This window comes from Haemaphysalis longicornis, unplaced genomic scaffold, assembly GCF_048455015.1.
Source record: "Haemaphysalis longicornis isolate Haplotype H1 unplaced genomic scaffold, Haemaphysalis longicornis Haplotype H1 scaffold_7, whole genome shotgun sequence".
In the NCBI taxonomy this organism is placed as follows: Eukaryota; Metazoa; Arthropoda; class Arachnida; order Ixodida; family Ixodidae; genus Haemaphysalis; species Haemaphysalis longicornis.
The window spans coordinates 116,518,615-116,540,915 of NW_027526422.1; the positions used below are offsets into that span (position 1 = coordinate 116,518,615).

At 44.8% G+C, this 22,301-nt stretch overlaps 1 protein-coding gene across 1 annotated transcript; it reads left to right on the forward strand.

Moving 5' to 3' along the window:
* The first annotated feature begins 1,029 nt into the window (after positions 1 to 1,029).
* On the forward strand, positions 1,030 to 21,496 carry LOC144144927 (uncharacterized). The gene is made up of 5 exons (XM_077676432.1): positions 1,030 to 1,377; positions 2,427 to 2,581; positions 16,173 to 16,246; positions 18,782 to 18,865; positions 21,277 to 21,496. Exons 1-5 carry the CDS (start codon positions 1,249 to 1,251, stop codon positions 21,396 to 21,398), a joined length of 564 nt encoding a protein of 187 aa, XP_077532558.1. The 5' UTR covers positions 1,030 to 1,248; the 3' UTR covers positions 21,399 to 21,496.
* Positions 21,497 to 22,301: the final 805 nt, after the last annotated feature.

Below are 22,301 nucleotides of genomic sequence, written 5' to 3' on the forward strand. Positions count from 1 at the left end.
CAAGTGTGATATCAAATGCTCCGGCAGGGCAACGAAGGTCGCCAAATTTTTCTTGCTACCTGTCGTGAGTGGGTTATTGAGTGGCAGCAAATATTAGGTCTGTTCAGCTGCTGAAGACCCACTAGACGTGATGTCATTTTCGTCGGCGGAAGCAAAAGACTTGTTGATCTAATCGGCTTTTACTCTTATCAATTATTTTTTAAATTCCCACCCACGATGCCCGAATTTCATTTTTAGGGAATTATATATTTATTTAGGAAGTTATTTTTGATATCGAAAACCGTTTTTGTTTGTGGCTGGGAGTAATTTTTCAGCTTGAAAGTAGCTTTTGATGCATATACATGCTTAAGTTAAAGCAGGATTCTGTATATCGTAGTATTTCGTTTCTAGTTACGCAAACCATGCCGGTATAAGTTTGTAAAGTTTGCTTGGTTATGCTTTCATACTACGGTCCTCATTAACATTGACATTTACAACCGTATAGACCTGTCTGAGTCGGTTATAATTTACCTACCTAGTTTCGAAATATTATCCACATGTAGCAATGTATATTCGTTTCCAATTAATGAGTTTAAAACATATAGGGACACACTTCTTCAACGTCCAGCATTTAAAACTCCGTCACTTTGTATGGACTGCAGCAATTGCAATGGACCACAATTTTTTTTCCAATTTATGAACTAAGCCTTCTTGGCTTATCACAATAAAATATTCTGCAATTTGCTCTAAAGGAAAACATGTGCGCAAAACCCACCGTGCTAAAAAACAGTTTCACAGGAAAGCGGAAGTTAGAATGACCTGCGCCCAAAAGTTCAAATAAGCTATTTACCAGGTATCCGGCATACAGTTTGATCTCATGAAAGATTTCAAAAAAAAAAAAAACTACATGTGTGCGCGTCGTGGAGCACAAAATATCGCATGTTTCCTTTCTCCTCTCCCAGAAAACGTCTGTGGTGCAGATTTCCACCCAATGTCCGGTTATTGACAACGTCGGAAATGCAGCGTTCGTTGAAATTCCCCCTTTGGGCAAGCGCACTCAAACGTTGTTTGAGAAGGAAGAGGCGAGTTGTGCGCAGTTAAAATATCTTTCGACCGATATGCCCCTGTAATGAGTTTATTGACGGGTCATGCTGCCCTTAGCTGTGGGCACGTGCCTACACAGACAACCACACAGGAGATAAATCCAGCCTACAGAAGACTGTCCTACGATTCTCCGCTCGCACCTCTGCTCAGAGCACGAGAAGAGCAATGGCACGAACGCTTCTGGTCGTTCTGCTTTTTGGTTTGCTGTCGATTACGGCAGCTCTGAGGCGTAGTTCAAGCCCTCACTACATCGACAACAATCCTGCGCTCGGACCCTATCAGGATGAAACTGATGTAAGTGATATGTTAGTACATAAATTGAGAACTTGAAAAGAGTGGCTTGAACCTAATGGGAGGGTGTCGTTTTAAGCAATGCTGGCTCGATAACTGCTCAAAATTGGCGTTTCAGTACAAGTTCCTAGTAAATACCGTTACCGCTTGGTTACGGTATGGGGATTTCCTCGTGAGTGCACCTGAACGGCTGGTGCTCTAAATGTTCCTGGTTTGCAATTATGAATTTACGCAACATGTTTTAGAGGTACGGTTTTTGAAGCACTCGTGCATGACAAACTCTGCGATAAATTTCCTTTTCCCTCTAATCGGCGGCGTTCTAAAATCATTCACTTGGTTGCTGCTGCTCCCAACATTGGCGTCATTAGAGCACAGGCGCTGCAAACGTCACAATAGTGGCGTAGGTGTCACTCAGCTCTAAGCCTATTGCTGAGACTGAATAAAAATGGAAATACGGCGGTATATTTAAAGTGACATACTTAAGCCATGTGGCGCTACGAACGAATGGCCTAAGGCAGAAGCCTTAAATCAGTGCTCGGGGAAGTCCTTGATGGCTGTCCCCATTTTGATTCGGAAGTTTAAACTGATCAAACTAAAAAGCCTGCCCCTGCTGCGGGGGTTATTTGCAACTATATATGTCCTCCCACTTAGGATTAAGAAAAACCGTACACGCGGGAAGGTTTCGCGATGCCTAAATAAATATATATAGTCTATGTTGGCCCATAAGTATAGCGTTTTCAAAATTTTCGGGTCCACAAAGTATTTTGTGGTAAGAAGAAAACGTGCAATCCCGGCTGATATGTGTAATGACTGTAACCAAAAAGGGTGATTTCTGCATTATTGCTAAGCGTATAAGTGCTTTCGGTATGTCTCGATAGGTCGATAGGTAAGCTTGTATTTCTAACTCATTGTAGCGGATCATTTTACATGACCTAGAAAATCTCGGGTAAAACTGCCCACGTGGCATATATGCATGGCTCTTCTATTTTATTAGAATCATTACCTCTACAAATTCGCCAGTGAACTGTTCCCCTCACCTACTCCCGTTCTAGTGCTTCCCCCTGACAGAGGCGTGGTATGTTATCTACCGAAACTACGCATACGATCCCTACTTTGGAGGTGATCCTGTTTGCGTCGTGATCAACGAAGACGGCCCCTTCCAAAATGGGGTTGGCACGTTCACCGTTGAATACGGCGACAGTCAAGCGTAAGTGGCTGTACACTTATTTACAAATGGGTGCATCAATTGTTGATGCGCATCCGGAAACAGAATTCTATCATATAAATTATCTATCATAGTTAATCAGTAAGAATATCTTATCAAGCTCGACCACATGCACTTGCAGCTGGCGTACACTAACCCAACGTATTCGAGCCCTCTACATGCAGAGTGTTACCGCACTGATTGTGCTTGATTGTGGGGTTGAACGAGGCAATATTACGCCTGGGCTATCAGGCACGTCGTATGGGGTTCTTTATTGTTGGCCAAAATTTTCACACACAGACATCATCACTTCTCGCCGCAATTAGAAAAGCAGCCACAGCGGCGGGGATCGAAGCCACGTTCCTGAGCTCAGCAGCACAATAATTTAGCCACGGAGCCACGGCGGCAGAGTTTTCCAATCTGCTACTGGCTACAACTGTGATGCACAGAGCATACGAATCAAATCTGAGCCCGCAAGTTATTTATTCGCTTTGCAGGGCCGTGACGAGCAGGGCCGCGACGATCCCTAGTATGGAGACATAGTATCTAAAAGCTCGCAAATACGAAGGACAAAAGGAGAACTGTACAAGACTAGCGCTAGGATATTTGCTGTAAATGTACTAGTACATTTGTCAATATACTAGTTACTGCTAGTATACTTGCAGTAAAAGCTGCTTTAATATTTTCAACCAGACCCCAATGTACGTATAATTTCTCACCATTCTCAAGTGGGCTTCGTTTTGCTGGCTTAAGAAATCAAGTTGAATGAACCACTCCGCCAGATTACTTTTTTGCGTCACTAGTTGTACTACACCGCCGTGTCTGAGTGCGATCATGTATCAACAATAGAAAGAACTGGTACAAAAGTTGTAGAACTGCGCAAAAATGGCGAATTCATGTATATGGGAAAATGTACGTAAATCGAACCATGAAACCGCTTTTACCACCTCATTCAAGATAGTATTCAAACCAGCACAATGGAGTTCATGTAGCACCATTGGACTATATTGCACTGGCGTTCTTGGATCACTGAATTTGAGATGAAAATTGGCCAGGAATTGTTGCTCCGATGGTCGCTTCGGGGCGTCGTGCTGACACTCGTTGTCTTTCATGGCCGCCACACGTCGTTGCCTTCACTCGCAGAAAACCCAGCATATACTCGCGGTCTCCCGGCACGTTTCGCCACGTATTCAAGACGTTGCTGTTCTGCGGGACGCTCCTTTCCGGATTGTATTACGTAGACGTTTAGGAAAAGCTTTCGTGTGATTTGCTGATGGCCTTCTGCAGACGCAGCCATTACGTGCTTCTACCGCCAGCTCCAGGTTGTCAGCAAGGCATTGCTATGCGTTACTGTGCGATCATTCACGGAAGGGGGGGGGGGGCGGAGACAAGGGCAATCCCGTGATTTTGTACGAAATCACATACATTGCCTCAGAACCCTGGAGGAGAGGCGAAGCTGGGTTTGCTAAAGATCATTTCTGCTCCTTTCTCTTCCTTAAAGGTTTGACTGTAAATTAAGCTCTCGGAGCTCCTACGGCAGGCTAGGAACGTACTTCTCCAAATGTGAGCTAACCAAGTCGGGCACCTTCACCTGGGTTTGATTTCACTTCTTAGCCACTTTAGCTTGGTTGTGATTTACGTTCGGAGGCCTGTGAGCTCATTTAGAGGTTTATTTCAACTTGGATTGTTTACGGCATTTGTGAGCAAAAACGAATTCAATACGGTAAAGGCGTAATCGATGTGAAGTAATCCGCCGATACACGCAAGTTACCCTCGCATCCATATTTTACCTTAATGGTTGTTTATGCCAGAACAGGGGAACTGCTTTTTAGATCAGCAAGGCTTAATTCAGCACTTTAACGAGCCTGCAAGACAGAAGTTTAAAATTGCAGTTCAGCAGTTTTAAATACCTGGAGTTGTAATGTTCTGCATTGTGGCCTCCCCTGCACCATGACAGAGATGTGCCCGCAAAGTTAAAAATGTCTAGGGCCAGCAGTTTTGACTGGACGTTCAATAATAATTTCGCCATTCAGCCTTTCGGCCTGTCAATAGTTGGTCGGTCAGTCAACAGCTCCCTCGAACATGGGCGGGTCAGCCAGTCTGCCGGAACATTTTATTGATACAAACGATAGCCCACCTTAAAGGGACCCTGCAACACTCTTTTAGCAGCGCAAGTAAACCTACGCGACGTTTAGATTGCATTGCCAGGAATACCTGAGCCAAATATCACAATGCTCGTGAAGCGGTGAGCGCGCAAGTCTTTGTGAAAGACGCGGAAAAGCCGACCAACCTCTCTTCAGTTCTCCTCATTATAAACCCCTGGCATGGCCTGGCCTATAGGACGTCATGCGGGCCATGGCTGCCCAATCGGCTGTCACTGGTCCACTTCGCGGCTAATTTCTCCCATTTCCTGTGACGATCCGCTGCCGTCGGCGCTGTGTGCGACCCTCTTCTATACCTGAACCTGTAGGCACAGTTTTGTTGTTTCTTTTGTGTTTTGAGTGTGCGCGGAGCTTGAATGATGAGCTCAATACTTCCCGTGCAACCATACCACTCGACAACAAACGTTAATTGCTTCAAAGACGCCCTACCAGCCCGAGCGCGAGCTTGCGACCAGGCAGCCATGCCTGCTTTTTTGTGGCGCCTAACCTGAAATAAACCCCTCCAAGTTTCGGAGAAAAGGGGAAAACTCCCTGGCCTGTCATATATCGAAGGCCGCCGGAGAAGCCGCCGCAAGCCGCCCCCCCCTCTCCGGGAGAGAGCGCGCAGCTTTCGTCGCGTTGTCCGCGGTCGAGTTGAGAGGGAACATTTATGCGCGATTTATTATCGCCCGTAGTTTCGGTGATAGTGAACGGATTTTTATAATTCTTGCGGGAGGAGATTGCTGGGACGATAGTCTTTACCTTAAAATACATTCCGAGTAGTCGACGGTAAGTGTTGCTCGGTGCCTTTAAGGTGATCGCACGCCATGCGTTAAAAATGATAATTAATGGGAGTAGGGAAACGGTCGGGGGAACATGAAACAGACAAGGGCAATGAAAAAAACACATGTAATTTTTTTTTCGTTTAAAGTGTTCCTGGTGATCCCGTTGTAAATGAATTGCACAGAAAAATTACTAGGAATGATAAAGTCACGGTGTCGTGACTGTTCATGGCCGTCGGATATCATTTGAGCAGGTGTGCTGTATGGGCTCGACGTTTTGTGTTGTGTGCTAATCGAATATGGTGAAAAGTTATTTTGGCTGCATCAAGGGTGTTCTGCACAATCGAAAGCCTGATAAAAATTGTGAATGTCGATGCGATGAACAAAAAGCCATAACGACAGCCCAGCCGATGTGACCCGTTCTGTGTAATGGAGGGAGGTCTGCAGTGGATTGCGAAAAATATTGCCTATAAATCTAAACACCGCCTTAGTAGTAAAAAAACTCGTTGTGGTCATCATCATCATCATCATCACCACCAGCCTGTCTACGCCCACTGCAGGGCAAAGGCCTCTCCCATTATTCTCCAATTACCTCGGTCCTGTGCCAACTGTGACCAATTTATCCCCGCAAACTTCTTGATCTCATCTGCCCATCTAACTTTCTGCCGCCCCCTGCAGCGCTTGCCTTCTCTAGGGATCCACTCTGTTACCCTTAATGACCAGCGGTTATCTTGCCTTCGCATTACATGCCCTGCCCAAGTCCATTTCTTCTTCTTAATTTCTACTAATATGTCTTTAACACCAGTTTGCTCCCTGACCCACTCCGCTCTCTTCTTGTCCCGTAATGTTACACCTATCATTTTCCGCTCCATTGCCCGCTGAGTCGTTCTCAATTTAAGTTGAACCCTCTTAGTGAGCCTCCAAGTTTCTGCCCCGTAGGTTGTTGTGGTCAATTCTCGCCTAAGATTAAAGCCGCTACGACGGGCGGCGGAGGGGTCAGTATGCCCATTACTATGATCCTTTCGGCAGCAGAGAAAGGGTCTAGGAGTTGTTTACTGTATTCCTGGAGGCCACTAATGAACACCTGCGGGAAGTTCTGTCCTTGCGAAAACATGAAATAAATCCCACACACAATAAAATGGCGTACTTGCAGCCATGTGCTTACTTTTTGTGAAGTTGTATTTCCCGAAACTTACCGAAAACGTTCCATGATCCAACGGTCGTAAAACGCTCCGAGGTGCTCAAAAAGTGAAAGGACTAAAGCGTATGCAAAATTGGCGCCGCAAAACGTTGTACCAGGAGTATGGTACAAACAAAATTAAGCCTACTTTTGTATTCTAATACGTTATTTTGCTTTTAGGTGTTGAACTATTGGCGCGGTAATTATCGATGTTGGTGTAAATGACTCGTCTTGTGTGCGGTTATGTAAAGGTGGCTGCTGGCCTTTGAAAAGTGGCGACGGGAGAGTGTCCAAACCAGTTTTCACGCGTGGCGGTGTGCAAAGACAGAGCGATCACGAAAATCCAGATTGTTGCTCGTAGTTTCTCGGCTCGAGTGCGGAAAAGAAAAAGCAAGAGATTGTTATTACAAGCTGCTGTAGGAACTTTCTCTGCCGCAGCTGCTACCTTGGTGGAATAGTAATGAGGAATAAATGGAACTGAAATCAGCTACACATACCGAAAAAAAAAATGTCTCAAAAACACTAATACAAGAAAAACGTATCAAACTGCCAGTGGCTACTTTCAAACTCGACCCAGCTTCGCTTAATACATTAATTTTCGCACAGATAATTCTCTTCTCGCTGAAAAAAAAATTGCGCTGGCACTTACGACACTCCTAATGCGAAATTTTTACGCAGCTCAGCTGAGACTTAATGGGCGAACGCCGCAGATCATCGATGAGGCAGCACTCACTCGTTGGTTCTCTCGACCACAGCGATGGTGAGGCGAAGTGCGTCTCAGGAAGGGACCCCGAACTGTCTCTTAGGAAGTGAATGCATATCACCGTCCCGAGCACGGCTCCCCTCACCCATTCTCTGAGCGTCGCACAGACGAGAGTCTCATGTGGGCGCTGCATGCTGCCTCCCCGGAACCCTAAGGGCACGCTTTCCTTCGCAGTTTTCGTTTTGTCGTCGCTTGCTCGGTTACAACACCGTCGCCGTGACCGTGGCCGTCGCCACCGCCACCGCTAAACAGCAGTCACGGTATCCAAAGGGGTGCGCACTAAGAATTTCAAATAGCCCGTAGGTGGTATTTAAGGCTGCGTTCAAGCAACTCAGTGTAACCACACAGCGTAAATGCAGGGATCACATCTCAAACCGCGCGCAAAAACGCAAAGGAGGTTGCTTTTACCTCAGCAGGCCACGTTCACAGAGCTACCGCTTTTCATTAAAACGCTCCACCTTGGCGTCAAGAGCACAAATGTTTTAATGTGTAACGCTGCAGAGCCATCAGATCCCATAAAGAGTGCTGATTAGTGCAAACCGGGCAAAACCTTTTAGCTTAGCACAAGGGTAAAAGTATTACACGTCGCGTTTTACATTACCCTCATCAGCTGTGGTGGAACGCCGTATGGATTTAGTTGAGATGTTTGAAATAAAAACGGCAGCCACTTTCTGAACAAGATGAATGTTAGAATTGGAGCAAGAGTCGCCAGTCCCATTGTTCACACTAGCATACGGCATCTTCTGCAAGTTTGCCTTTCCTAAGCTGAAACGCAAGGTACCTGTAGCTCCATTACGAAGTTGAAATGTGAAGTGACCAAGCGCTTTACAGGGAATGTAGACGCACAGGCAGTGGCTTTAGATAACTTTGTCAACCTGCAGATTAGAGGCTCCCTCTCCGTGTGTAATTAGGAGAACTCAGGTAGCTTGATAAGCGTACAAAGATTAAGCACGCCAGTGGTACAAAAGTGCGAAGGCTCTTGAAATAGGAAATATTGCGGGCGAAAATGGATAACAAATTCAGTTTTCAGTCTAGAATATGCGAAATTTCAAAAATTATCGTTGCCATCATTAGGCTTCAAAACAGGGCGTGACTCGTAAAAATGAAGCGTGTGTTTCTCACCACCACGTGAGTTGATGTCTATATAAAACATAGAACAAGACTTGCGGATTTTTTGCTGAACACGCACGAAGGGGGCTTAATTTTCTGGAACATTTTCTCGAAGTGCCCATCGTGAGAAAAAGCATCGTTGCTGTAATTCTCATACTGCACTTGAACACGGCGATGCTGGAAACGTATAAAAAAGCACATCAGTTTCTGCAAGCTTTGAACCCTGATCTCTAGACTAGAGCCCGAGTGCGGTTTTCTCATGCCATTTCCACACGTTGCCAGCGGGGATCCAAAAGGTAAAATACGTGCATGCTGTGAGATATGGCAACGTTGACGGCACGTAAATGAACAAACGTACTCCAGCCGCGCAGTTCATTGATACGGGGAAGCTGCAGCATGTGCTATTTTCTTCTTATTTGTGTATTTTGCACCAACAGAAGAAGAACCCACAGCGACAGAAGCACGGCGAACAGGACGTAGAAGTTGAAATACCTGTCCAGGTAATTTGCACCAGACAGTGAAGGAAAGAAAGCAAAGAAAAAAACGCAGATAGTGTGGAGCAGTAAAAGTTATGTTACACCAGGCGTTTGCCTTTACGGCACGTATGGAGACTTAAGTGTCCCAAATATTTTTGCTTACGTAACAATATTGACATTCAAAAGAGTGCTGTCAGCAGTACTAAAAGATCAGACGAGGGCGACGAGCCCAAAGGTGTCGTGGCTTCAGAAGACTTGCCTGCAAACGATTTTGTTGTTGGGATAGTGTGATGGTTAGTACGCATCACCTGCATGCCTCAACCAACCATAGCCCGGCCGCAATTCCTCAGCGCAAAAGCAGGTATGAAAGAAAGCAACGTCATAAAAATAACGTATTCCTGGTCTCACAAATCAAATGAACCGGTACAGGGGTATCTTCCTGGATAAGAACGAATATTTGGGACCGTAATAGGAGGTGTATGGTAATACATATGACTTCTCAAAAGGCCCCTCTGGGTGGATATTATGTAGCATGTATGCAATAGACGACTTTTAAAATGCACAATTACAGATCTTCGCAGCGGACGCACTTTTTCGCCTGTGTGTTTACCACCAAGGGTGTAATATAGGTGCAATAGAGTTGCAATATATATATAATGAGGATATATAATATATTGCAATATAGGTGCAATGTATATATAATGAGGTGCAATATAGAGACTCGCAATATTCATGTGCCGGCAAAATACTCCCTGCACATTATTGCTGAATTATCAATCGAAGCTTATGTTGTCTCAGGCGTGGATGCCGGTGAGCCCTTTGTCGTGCTCCTGGACACCATCCGATGCGAAATGCGTGAAGCACTCCTGGCCCGGTGCCTTGGCAGTCGTCGTACATGCCTCGTTATTGTTCTTGGTCCCCCAGAATCACAAGTGCAATACATCGACTGATGCATCCTTCCCTCCCAGCTTTCCAAGACGAGGCCAGTACTTTGTTATGAATAATTGCAACAGGTTCACATGCGCACGTCTTGTATAAGCCCACTGCCTACTCAGGCGCCGATGAATCCGAATGCTACCGCTGAAAACGAGGCTGTCCCTAAATTTCGCTTTGGGCAGTGCAAATCTTATGATCCCAATATCACACACAGTAATTTCCCAACGAAGCCTAATGCCACACCCCGCACGCGTGTGAGGATCTCGAAATTTGGTCAACGGCTCCCGCTTTCAATCCAGTACTATCTCCAAGCTTCCCGCGACGACGACGACGACGATGATATTGCAGTTGACGTACTAGAATCAGTCTCTGCCACACCACTCGTGAATTCGTTTTCATGTAGACAACTGGTGCTAATACGTCAACCTTGTTAGCGCTCCTGTCTTCAGGAGGCCAACCAGAATTCCCCTGCCTTAGAAGGGATGGATCTTCGCCTCGAAGAACTACAAACGAAGCATGCGAATTTGTCCGTTCGCCGTGCACAGTTGCTGTCACGACTCACAGAGGGGCTCAAAGTTTGCTACTGCAAAAAAGAACTCATGTGAAGCTATACTCTCCTGTCAACTCCTTCTTTGCTTCCACCTCCTCCTACAAGAACACCAGCCGCAGCCTCGATCTCTGTAGCATTTTACGCTCGCTCCAATTTTAACTACGTGGTGCAGAAACTACAAATACCATACACGATTCTTGCAGTACGCATCGAAGAAATTCTACGCCCACCGTGTTCGCAACTACACGCAATGACACTATACTACCAGAGAACCGTAGGGGCCTGCCTCAAAATTTGGTGAACTTAAGGAACGTCATCAGCTTGGCTCGCTTCGGGTGTTGGCTCTACTGCGTCAAGAAGCGAACGGGCGACCCTGTATCCCCTGCTTTACTGGCTATGCATCTCCAACACTTATGGAATACCGTATCGCCCCATCGAGGCCACGTGGTGAAGCTGTGGCGTATGTCCTCACACACCTTCCCTAGCAATCAGTTGACCTTAAAAGCTGATGCTCCCCGTGGCGAGAAATTGTTGCGGTGAGTGTTCAGCTGAGTCGCTGTGAAGTATCCTGGTGTCCTGCTAGCAGCGTCCTCACAGTACTCATGCCACACGTGTTCGGCTTGAGTAGATTTCGCATATCCGAGCACAACATCTCGGTTGTCGCATCCTTATTGCGGGTAACTAATGCTCCGCATCCAGCCCGGGCTATGACATTGCGAGTACGCAAGGTTAAGGACCCCTGAAGAGCATGAAGCATTCTCGCTTCACAATTTGTTTACGCGACCCACTCGAGTCGCCACTCTACGTCCACTCGCATGCCTCCACGTTCCCCAGACCTAGCTTGGTAGCTTGGTCCATCTGCAGTTACTTAGCGGTCGCGGCCAGAATACTGAGGTAGCGACCATCATCTCATTCCCCTAGATCTTTTATCTTCGTCCTCTCGGCGGCGACTTCGTAAATATAATATCAATTTAAGGCTGAGAAGTTAAAGTGAGAAGTTTAGGAATTCCGTTAATCAGATACCAACTTTCAAAGATGGCCATTTATCGTCCTTACAAAGGGCTCTTGAACGTGCACAATTGTAGGCTGGGCTGAGGAGAGCCGCCCTAACCATGACTTGCGCATTGTTCAACTGTGGGCACAGCGGTTGTAGTTGGAATGACTCGCTCGCTACCATCCCAACCCTCGAATTTTTTAAATGTGCCTTAAGGCTTTCACTCTCGCGGCTCACTGCCATAAACGCCGAGTGTTCTTTGAGCGTTGGCTTGATATGTGCACTTCGTTATGGCTCTAGTCTGACTCTGCTTAATATGGCACATTTTTCTTTCGTTGGAATGATCACCGCGATAGCAAGTCCTTGGTGCGTCAGAATCACTCACCTCCAACCAAACCTCATGACAATTTGCAGATGCGCTGGCTCAAACTATATACCGCGAGTTTGAATTATACCCAGCCATCATTCCCCATCCGTTGACTCTTCCGCCAAAAATGGTATGCCGCCATCGGAAGCCCACACGAGGGTATACCGTCACTATTACATTTACAAACTACAGCAATTGACATTGCGACACACCGGATGCTACACACCGGAGAGCCCCCGGTCCTGACGGAGTAACATGTATACCTTACAAGAACCTCGACGATTCCTCTCTGGTGGCAATCCTGGACGCATACATTTGTGTATTACTGACGTGTACAATTCCCCTGGCCTGGCTTCAAGCGGATGTAATTACGATTCCAGAACCCACTTAACCGAGTATCGATATGCGCAACCCCGGGCCCACAGCACTCACGACGACCATTTGGAAGCTGTTGGAGCGAATGCATTCCACACGACTTCAGTGGTGGCTCGACATGCCTCATCTTTACCACCCATGCAAATTATACTTCTTCCCAATCTTTGCGCAGAGGATTCTCTAGGCACCGCTCCGACACTAACCTGATTGGCGGTAGATCCCACCCTGTCCGTTCTGTGTTAGGCATGGACGCCTAGAAATCTTACGATCACCTTGGTGGCGCGGTCATCGCTGCGGTACTTCATTCCCTTCACCTGCCCTCATGCCTATGTGATTTCGCTTATTCCTACCAACGAAGGTGCACCTCCTACATCAGCCCCAACGGATCTCCTATCGGTTCCTTCCAGCCCCACCATGGTGTCTCTCAGGGATGTGTCCTGGCCCCCTTGCCTTTTGACATGGCTACGACACCCCTTGCACGGTGACTCGGTGCTATTTCTCACATCCATAGCATCATATATGCGGACGATGCCCCAGTATAGTCTCTTCACCAGGAGCTTCACGTCCAATGTGTCAGGCTCCAACAGGCAATTGATAGAACGAATTCTTGCTGCAGGTAAATCGGCCGAACACTTTCATTTAACAAAACCGCTCTTCTCTACTGATGCTAACACATAGGGCCATCGGTTCTGGTAACATCCCCTATCAGTCTTTCTGTTCAAGGCACGCTAATACCAACAACATCTACTGTACGGGTGTTCGTCTGGGGATATTACAGCCACCGGATCTCGAAAACGTTCCATTCGCCCTGCAAAAGATCAAGCTTCACGATGGCGGCGTATGTCCTGTAGCATTTCTCAAAAAGATGGTGGCACAGAATCCAAAAAACCCGCATCCTTGTACGAGCCATTCTTCAGCCTCGAATTGTTTATCCAGCTCAATTCCACTTTCCCACGAAGTCACACTGGAGGCCACTAATCAATAAACAATTTAGCTATGTGAGCAATAACCGATATTTCAGGCCTCACCCCAAACCTTATTCTCCAAAACAAAGCACATTACCTGAGCTAGTAAATCAGCGTCGACAAGCCCACCTCCAAAAACAAATCTCGATCTAGATGGTGCTGCTCTTGGAGTGTCATGTTCAGTTCACCAGCCCTAGAACTATCAAACACCATTACACAGCCCCGTGAAAGTTGCACCAATTCGCAGGTACACGAACGTTTGCCCGCATTCATCCCTGAACGATAAGTGCTCCTATTCTGGTTTTGTATGGACACTACTAGCCCTTCTTCTACGCCTATTCTTGTCGAAGCCAGTGGTTCAGATACTCTTCTTTATGCCGCTGTACTTTGTCCGACCCCGTTCCAGTGACGTGCGCTTGCATTACGACGAAGAAATGGCCACCAACCCAGGCGGAACTCCGGGCAGTTCGGGATGCTCTGTTACGCACAACTGTTTTTTCAACCCAGCTTCTTCACAGTATACAACCTACACTGATTCATTGAGAACTGTACGAGAGCTTCGTGTGCTCTTACCTTCATCAAGCGTCTGCTAGGACAAGAGGACTTAGTAAACACACACCATGCCGTGTTCACGTGACATGGCGCCAATGCCACAGCCAGCGCACAATGCAGGCTGCAGATGCGGGTACTTACCCCGCGTGTGTGCAGTATGCCCGTACACTTGCACCTTCCTCAGTGGCTATTCATCTAGCCAGTGCAAAACGACGTCTAGGGCAGACCGCGCGCGCTATCATACCCCTGCGCGGTACGGATCTCTCTGGCGGGTTTGTCTCGCCGCAATGAAGCCTAGTGCCGACGTCTTAGCCTGGAGGTCGTCCGCACGCCGGCTGTAACGAGGACCTGGCCACCTCAGTACCATGCCCGGTTGACTCGACGTGCCCCTTGTACCCTGTTCCTGTTGAGCAGACAACACCGGAGCTTTTGCTGTGGAGTTGCCGTTCTCTGCAATGCCTACGCCAAGTGCACATCGCCTCACATGGCCTGCGCCTCGGGCGTCCACCAGATTTTGGGGCGCGAATACAAGGTCCGCATAAAGGCCCCCTGCTCAAATCACTTCGGGAATCCGGAGTGTACCCCTACACATAGCTTTCCGTATGCTCAATAGCAAAATCCCGCAATAAAAAAATGAAGCTTTTAAGAACAATCCCTAAAACATAGATTTTTGCATGTCAAATTCAACCACCAAAAGGCATGAAAAGGCGGGATATGTCGCATTTAGCGCTTCGGCAGTGAAAGGAGCGAATGAATGTACACTTTGTAATGGAGATTCTAAATTGGCTGCAGAACCACGAAAGCGTATGCACCTTACATATTGCGTTAAGCATAATGGTTGAAGTAGGTTATGTATTCATCATTGCTTTTGTCTTCAACACTACGTAGCAAAACGTTTGTGCAATATTAGAAAAATGACCCAGTTCATCAACAGCGTGTAATAAAACGTGTAACAGCAGCTGTTATGGTTTCAGCTGTTACAGTGTGCCTTGAAGCAACAACGTAATCCTTATGTTGGGGGTTCCTTAGATGGCTAAGTACTACTTCAAAATTCAAAAACCCTACGGCTTCGCTTTGGCCCCCATTTTCAGACTAAAGAGCGGTACGTTGTCATGGGAGACGTAATACGAGCCCTCAAAAATTGTGCTTTCAGAATAAACATTTTTAGAGGCCCGCTAAATCATCAGAAACCCACAGTTTTTTCTCAACTTCTACGTGTAACTCAAGACAGAGTGGCTAAACCCTAGAGTGCTTAGAATATTCGTACGTCACCGCGAATAAATAGGGCAAACGTAACGCCGCTCAGTGCAGAATTTATTTTGTGCATTGAACACAAAAAGCCATCCCTGTGAAAATATAACAAACACGCAAATGAAATCCTACAAAATTTGGATCGCCGTCTTTGAAGGCTAGCAATAGCGGTACGCCCAAAGAAATATTCTGGTAATTGAGTGAAAATGCTGTGTGCACAAGGCGAGAACATTGAATAGATATCTCTGCTTTTAGGCAATATCAGAGTTTAAACAAAACGTCCATTATTAAAGCGTGAGTTTTGACTTCTTTTACCTTAGCGTCCTCAAGCAGTGGCTTGGTAAACATTATGGGAATGCAGAGAACATTTTCCCGTGAAGCCAACAGCAAAACCTTGCAGTCCATCGTGATGTAGCCACCGTAGGCTACTTGCCACGTGGCGTTTTAATGCCGGGGTCGTGTTTTTCAACCATAATTGGGGTCGTACAAATGACCCAATGCCCAATCTTCGTCGAGATTATGTAGTCCCATTTCTGCTTTTGGTCTGCGTTGTTCTCACCTGTGGAGCTTTTAAAAGCTGGTTTAAGCGTACGGATTTTGCAATTATGCAAATTGTTTTCTAGAGCTTTCACTATTTGACCATGCAATTTATTTGTCACTTTGAAAACTTAAAGAATAAAAAATTAAACAATATATCGGTTTATGTAGTGAGGGTTGGGGTGCATGCGTTTGCGTTGCCACGGTTAGCTGCATACAATTTCACATTTCCACGTGGAGGGGTTAACAAAACTTCTTTTCATCAAAATGTTTTTGCTATGGAACGGGAATCTTGTTTCCGATCCTTGTATCTTTCAGAATATCTCTGAAAATTTTATTGCTAGCCCTGCTTAAAAGTTTGTCCAGGCATTTTCTCTGCGCAAGGAGCTCTTCATGACAGGAAAGATATTTTCTAACATATGACCGCCGTATCCGGAGTTCTGTTATAGTCCCGGAGGAATAAGCTTAGAGGGCATGTATTTCAATGCAGAATTGTGGGTTATTATTCCTAAATCATATTACACTGTGGGTAAAATCACTTTTCGTATTATTCTGAATAGCCTCCGTCACGATCATAAAACTGAACATATTGATATAAAGTTACGTTTCCCACAGGAACGTTAAAGTTACCCTGGAGTCATCACCTGGATACACCGCGAAAAATGTGCTCTACACAGAAGTCGTCGATGGTAAGCCTGCAAACAGTGCACTTGCTGAATCTAAAATACCAGAGGAATACGGGTTATAGTAATCTGACGTGTAAATATTTCTAAATATTTTTGTACATTCTGCACAGGAAAATTATTGCGAGAGGTTTATAAAGAAAGTCCCCTTCCGGAAATAGAAAGGCAAACTTTTCTGCTCGAAGTAGTGGACTACGGTCGTAAACCACTCACCCCAACAGTGCTATTACTACTATGGTACAACTAAAATAACTATTTGAGCAATCCCTATATGATCAGTTACTGAAGTTTACCCATTATGTTTGAAGATTATAATAATGTATCGAGCCGCTAGCCAACGCGGCACTCTGCAAATCGTCGACAAAAAAAGACTTCATATAACACGCAAATGTTCAGCTGGCCTTGTGCGTTTAGTGAAAATGTAGCGCAAGGTGCGAGAAATTCCCCCGTGTTTTGTCGCTGACTTTCTAAACTTGACACTGAGTAACAATTACGGACGATAATGCTGCGCATCTCTTAGGGCAGGTATAGTTTTAGAAACAGACTAATGTCATTACACCCCAACAGTCGCTTCCTGAATGCCAGCAGCTATTTTGTATAGATTTGAGTGGGCTTTCTGATGGAATCAGGAAACCGGACAAATTTGAAGTGCCAGTAATAAAACGCGCGATACTAACTATGGGTGTTGCCGCGGAATCGTAGTAGTTAATCAAAATAATCAATGACAAACGGCAGGTCGTGAGTGAGTTAACTATGCTAACTGTATAAGGAAACGTATTCTTTCCCCCAGTTTAGAAAAGTGTGTGGAGTACCGGCGGGCGACCAGACCACACAGCGTCATTACAGCGTCCGCCGCCGGGCGAAGCTTGTCGGCGAAATTCGCCCCATTTAGGCAGCGCTCTAAAGAGCTGCTACCAGGCCGGTGATAGGCCAAGAAAAAGTGAAGGCGAGTGCCACCTGATGGGGCGAATAAAAAAAAACACGTGTTTGCCAGCGCTTGATTTCAAAATTTTTTAAAGCAATATTTTGAAAGCGAATTGTTACACCTGCATGTAGGCGCTTTTTCACGTAATTCGTCAAACAGCTATATCAATACGCCTCATGACGAAATTTTTTTTTCTCAACTCTCTCCGCGGTCGTTCTCTTTCTACCCCCAACTTCTATAACTTCGCCTATTAAAGCTGCAGCCCGCATATTTACAGAATCATCTCACCATTCCGTTAGTCACTTTCTTCGACGAATTACCATATCTCATTTCTTGATCGATCTCCTACGAGACTCTAAACCAAGCTTTTCTAACACGTAATTTACCGCTACGGTACATTCGACGCAATCACTACGCTTTTTTGTTCTTTGGATTTTTCCTTGTCTGCTTTGCAGCCCAATATGACAATAGGAGGATATGCAAAAGCAAATTCTTCGGTTCTGCTTAGTTAGCTTGAACATTCACCCTAGATTGTATAGTTAGCCTTTCTTAAAAATCGTTTTCGTGCGAGCGTGAACGTAAACCAGCAAGGTTTTTGTTTTGCTTTTACCGCAACAAAAGTGCAGTAACTGTTTTTTAACCCCAGAGTATGCTATGAAGATACACATGTCAGGTTTCCGCCATCTAAATGTACTTGCTTAGTGTCAGGGATGTAAGGTCGCTCACTAACGATTCCGACATACCGTCTGTGCAAATGAAGCTGCAAATCCAAGCAGAAGCTAAAATTTGTACTTATTGAAAACTCCATTCATGTGTAGTTTAAGTAATTTGTTAGGACGTAATGAGCGCTTACATAGCCGCATAGACACTGGATGGGAGAATTGAAAGTCAGGGGTAATAAAAGAAAAATTGGGCAAAGTGTCAAGAGGATCAGAAATATCTACAAAGACACTGTTAAACACCATAGCTTACGGCTGTTGCGTACAACAGGTTGAATGTTCGTCCTAAACTGCTGTATGAGCTAAAAAGGTACATAGCGGAGTTCAACGAGTCATGCAGCCCGATTAGCTGAAATGTCACTTCCTGAACCTAAACCTTTGCACGCCACACCGCGAAATCTAGCCCCGTCTGCTTGAGCTACCATTTTCTCACGTGCACGTTCTAAGATGTATCAATCGTGTAATGGTTTACGTCCAGGGGCGTAAGCAAGCTAAACATAATTGGCCAAGCGCATATATTGCTGCGGTTTATGTTCAGGATTTGAGATTACATTTTTTTTTTGCCGTAAGAATTTTCTGGGTAATTTTAAGGTCGTCTGTACACATTCGTATATTTGGTTTCAATGTTACGAGTTGGTTTTTTCTGCTTCTTGTATTACTCGCTAGCCAGCAGTTCCCACGGAAATACATAGTACATAGTAAGAAGGACAAATAACACCTTAAATGGTTTGTCCTATTCAATATTCTTAAAGTCTATTTTCTGCTGTCCTGTTTAAAACAATGTCAGTCGCAAAAGCTGCAATCACACATTACGAGGCAATGTCAAACAAAATGTTCCACCTCAAAAGACAATGCTTGCAGGCGGGAAATATAGAGAGCTTGAAATTGTCCTTGCAGTGCCTGGGCTCAACTTCAACTTCACAGCTGCTTACAGGGACTGCAGCAGCTGCAAAGTTATGCGCCACAGCTACATCAACCAAGGTGATTGAATAAATAACGACCTACATTTCTGAAGTTTTGTAAACATGTCTTATTTCCGCGAAACGATCTGCCCAAAAATGTTTTGCGGAACCCTTCAAAATTCATCGGTCGGCGCTAAAGAACCAGCATTACAATTTTATACTACTTGTACATATCAAATAATAATAAATACCTAGCCTAATTGTGTCACAAGAGCAGTTTTTTCTAGTAGTGTCTTACCGTGGTACTACTGTGTCTAAAAACCAATTACCAAAGATTTCGTTTATTGAATAAAGTATATAACAAGAACTCCAGTTTTCTGAAGAAAAATCACCGAAGAGGTCTTGTGCTACTGTCAATGTAAGGCTGCTATGGTTTTCTAGGTGTGTGTGAGACCTTGTTGACAAACTGTTCCTCTCCTCCGCTCTGCTTCTCTCCTCACTATTCCTATTTATTTGCTCCCACTTTACCTTAGCTTTCTCTGACCTTCTAAACAGCTTGGCCAGCCCGTTATTTTTGTGTCTTACACTGCCATTGTACCCTGTCCAACCTGCATGATCTTAAGGTCAATATGTCCGTGCCCATTTTTCTTAATTTCCCCCAGTCTAACAATGCCGCTACACCACACAATCGCATTCCTGACTTAATGTAGGGCCCAAAAACACTAATAACAGCTGGAGCACTAACGTGAAATTTATTGCGCTGAAAGCCGAAGATACCTTGCGGATGCGTTTGCAAGTTCTCTAGACGACGGGCACTTCTCGGGTCTGGTACAACCGGTTAAGGATTCACGTCACTGCCTGCAGAGCAGTGAGAGGCTTTTGTATTTTCATTGAATTTGCATTATTCTCGCATAATGAAAGTTACCTTGTATCATTATTCATGCGGAAATGATTGTGGCAGCAGAAAAGCTGAAAACGAAGAGCCGGAGGAAACAAATTACAATATTTCTAGCCCCAAAACTTACCGAAAGCATGGTGTAGGTGCTTCCGGAAACGCGAATAAAATATTTACGGTTTATCACAATTTATAACAACTTTTATGCAGTCAGCCCTTAAAAATTACTTAAGGTTGTTTTAAAAAGTGGTTCATTAAAATTTAAAAGTTGATTGTGGAAGCACTAGTGTGTCTAACATTCTTGAATGGAGAAGATATTGTATACCGGGGGCACACACTTTCATTGAAAGTTTTATAAAAACATGACAAAAGTATAGAAAACATTTAAATAGATTCTTCAGCGTACACAGCCCGCGTCGTACTACTTTGTATGACAACCGCATTAGCCCTTTAAACAGGCAGTAGACGTTTGTTACTGGAACCTGCACTCTATTTTTGCTAAGGCGCAAAGCCCACAAAGTTGAAAAAAAATTGCTAGAAGTTGGTAGAGCAAAGTACGAGGCTTGAACCCCGTAAAAAATTAGCCTCGATACATAGAATTACAATCAAATATCGGCCTTTCAGTAGAAATTCTTGAAGGTTCACAAACAACTACGGCACACTAGCCGGACTGTTCATGGAACCGGAATTTTCTAAAATGGAATATTTCTCGGAACTGAAAAAGTAATGGGATATCCCCCTGTTTGCAAATTTTACGAGGCACGCGGCCTTTTATGCAATTTCTCCAAGAGCACGATGAGCTAAAACCTTCGTCCTCTAGTCGGTAAGGCTTTAAAATAGTCAAAGCTAGCAACACGCTTTTTCTGATGATGTGACCGAGTAGAATAAAATTACCATAAACTGGGGACGTTCAGGCCACTAACAAAGTTTGATGATGCGGTGAATATTTGCATCAAATTAGTTGTTTTGTAGAGGACGGAAAGAATAAACAGAGTGCTACATTTGACCAAAGCATTGCCCAAATAAGGGGAAGAAAACCTCGTGGGCACACGTTTTATCGACCTATCGAGTGCAGTAAAAGCTTCTGGTCATGATCAGTGTTTGCGGTTTGGTTGCTCTGCCGGAGTGATTACGGCCGAGAATTTCATTAGGCGTTTCTACCATATAATAAAAAATAAAGTAGGCTTACTGTAGAAGCAAAACTCCCAGAGGATTTTTTTTCTTTTTCTGTAGCACTAAACAAGTCACGACTCAGACAACTACTTACACTTTTTGTGTGAATGAGGCCATCTTAATATACCTAGGAGTCACGCCTTTTACGCGGCTCGTATAGATTTATTCCTGAAAAGGAGCCCTTAAATGCGGTGCTGTACCAATCAAGCATTTGTTTCGGAGGGATATTTGTCAATGTTTTAGTTATTACAAATTACCGGAAATTGTAACTAGGAACAACTATCTGCAGATCGCGAGGTGAAGGAAAAAGCAATCAATAGAAAAAAACACACTATTCGTTCTTCCTACTTCATATTCTAGAAAAAGTGTGTATAAAGAACTTTGTAAAGAGTTTTACTAAGCTGTATTTTGATATGGTGCAGGAGCTAGCTGCAGTTTATGGAAACCTGCGAGTGCGTTGGGCCAAGAGAACAGCTGCTGCGAATTCATATTTGACTTGGTTTGCGGCACTTCGACGAAGTACCAACTTTACGACCTTTGCTGAGCCTTGGTTTGAAAGGACACCTCGCCCTACGCTAACATGGATTGATCAATAAACAGAACTTTTTAATATATTTTTGCGTAAGCCTCTACGAACGTTGCTGTTATTTATTTGCCATAAACGTGAGGTCTTTTTAAAATTATCAGGAACTATTTTGTTGTCAAGAATGAATATGTTTCAAATTTGGATTGGATACACCAGAGGTCTCTAGCCGGGACTTTAAAATCTTACGGCTAAAGCATCACCCAGGTTTTAAAAAGTGGCTGAGGGCATCTACGCTTCGGTTCAGATATACAACTTGAAAAAGTTGCTCTGAAATTGATGAAGCGTTTTGGACTGCAGGTGTTACATTCAGTGTTTATACTTTCCAATCACTGATGTCAAAAGGACCCTGCAACACTTTTTTCAACTTTTTCGAAATCCTAAATTTTGCAGAACGTTGTCACCCAACACAGCCAGTACTTAGATTAGGGGGTCGCAATGTACTTTAGCCAAATATTACTGCTCTATGCCCATCAGATAACTTGAAAACTCGCTCAAAATATTTTTCTCTCTTTCCCGGCCTTGATGGCATTAGACGCCCCGAGTTACGTCATTGGTTCCATGTAGCGGCTGTTCGCCGGTTTGCCTTCAGTTGCAGCAATGGAGGCGTTTCGATAGCAACTTAAAAAAAGCCACTAAAACAGAGCAGAAATGGAAGGCGCATCTGGCGCGACGAACAAATCACGCAGTGCCGATCCGTGCTTGCGATAACTATAGATTTTGCAGTGCTTCAAGACGCGAAGGAAAGAGTAAAAGCGCCTATCGAAAGAGTTGCAGGGTCCCTTCAAGCTTTAGGAGTGGGGCTGCCGCAGCTGTTTTAATACGCCGCCTCGCAGGAAAGACGGATGCGTTTTACGCTTGTGT

Coding starts and splice junctions, on each gene's coding strand:
- LOC144144927 (XM_077676432.1), top strand. CDS start 1,249: ATGGCACGAACGCTTCTGGTCGTTCTGCTTTTTGGTTTGCTGTCGATT. Junction 16,247..18,781: donor CTACACAGAAGTCGTCGATG/GTAAGCCTGCAA, acceptor TTGTCCTTGCAG/TGCCTGGGCTCAACTTCAAC. Junction 18,866..21,276: donor CCACAGCTACATCAACCAAG/GTGATTGAATAA, acceptor GATATGGTGCAG/GAGCTAGCTGCAGTTTATGG.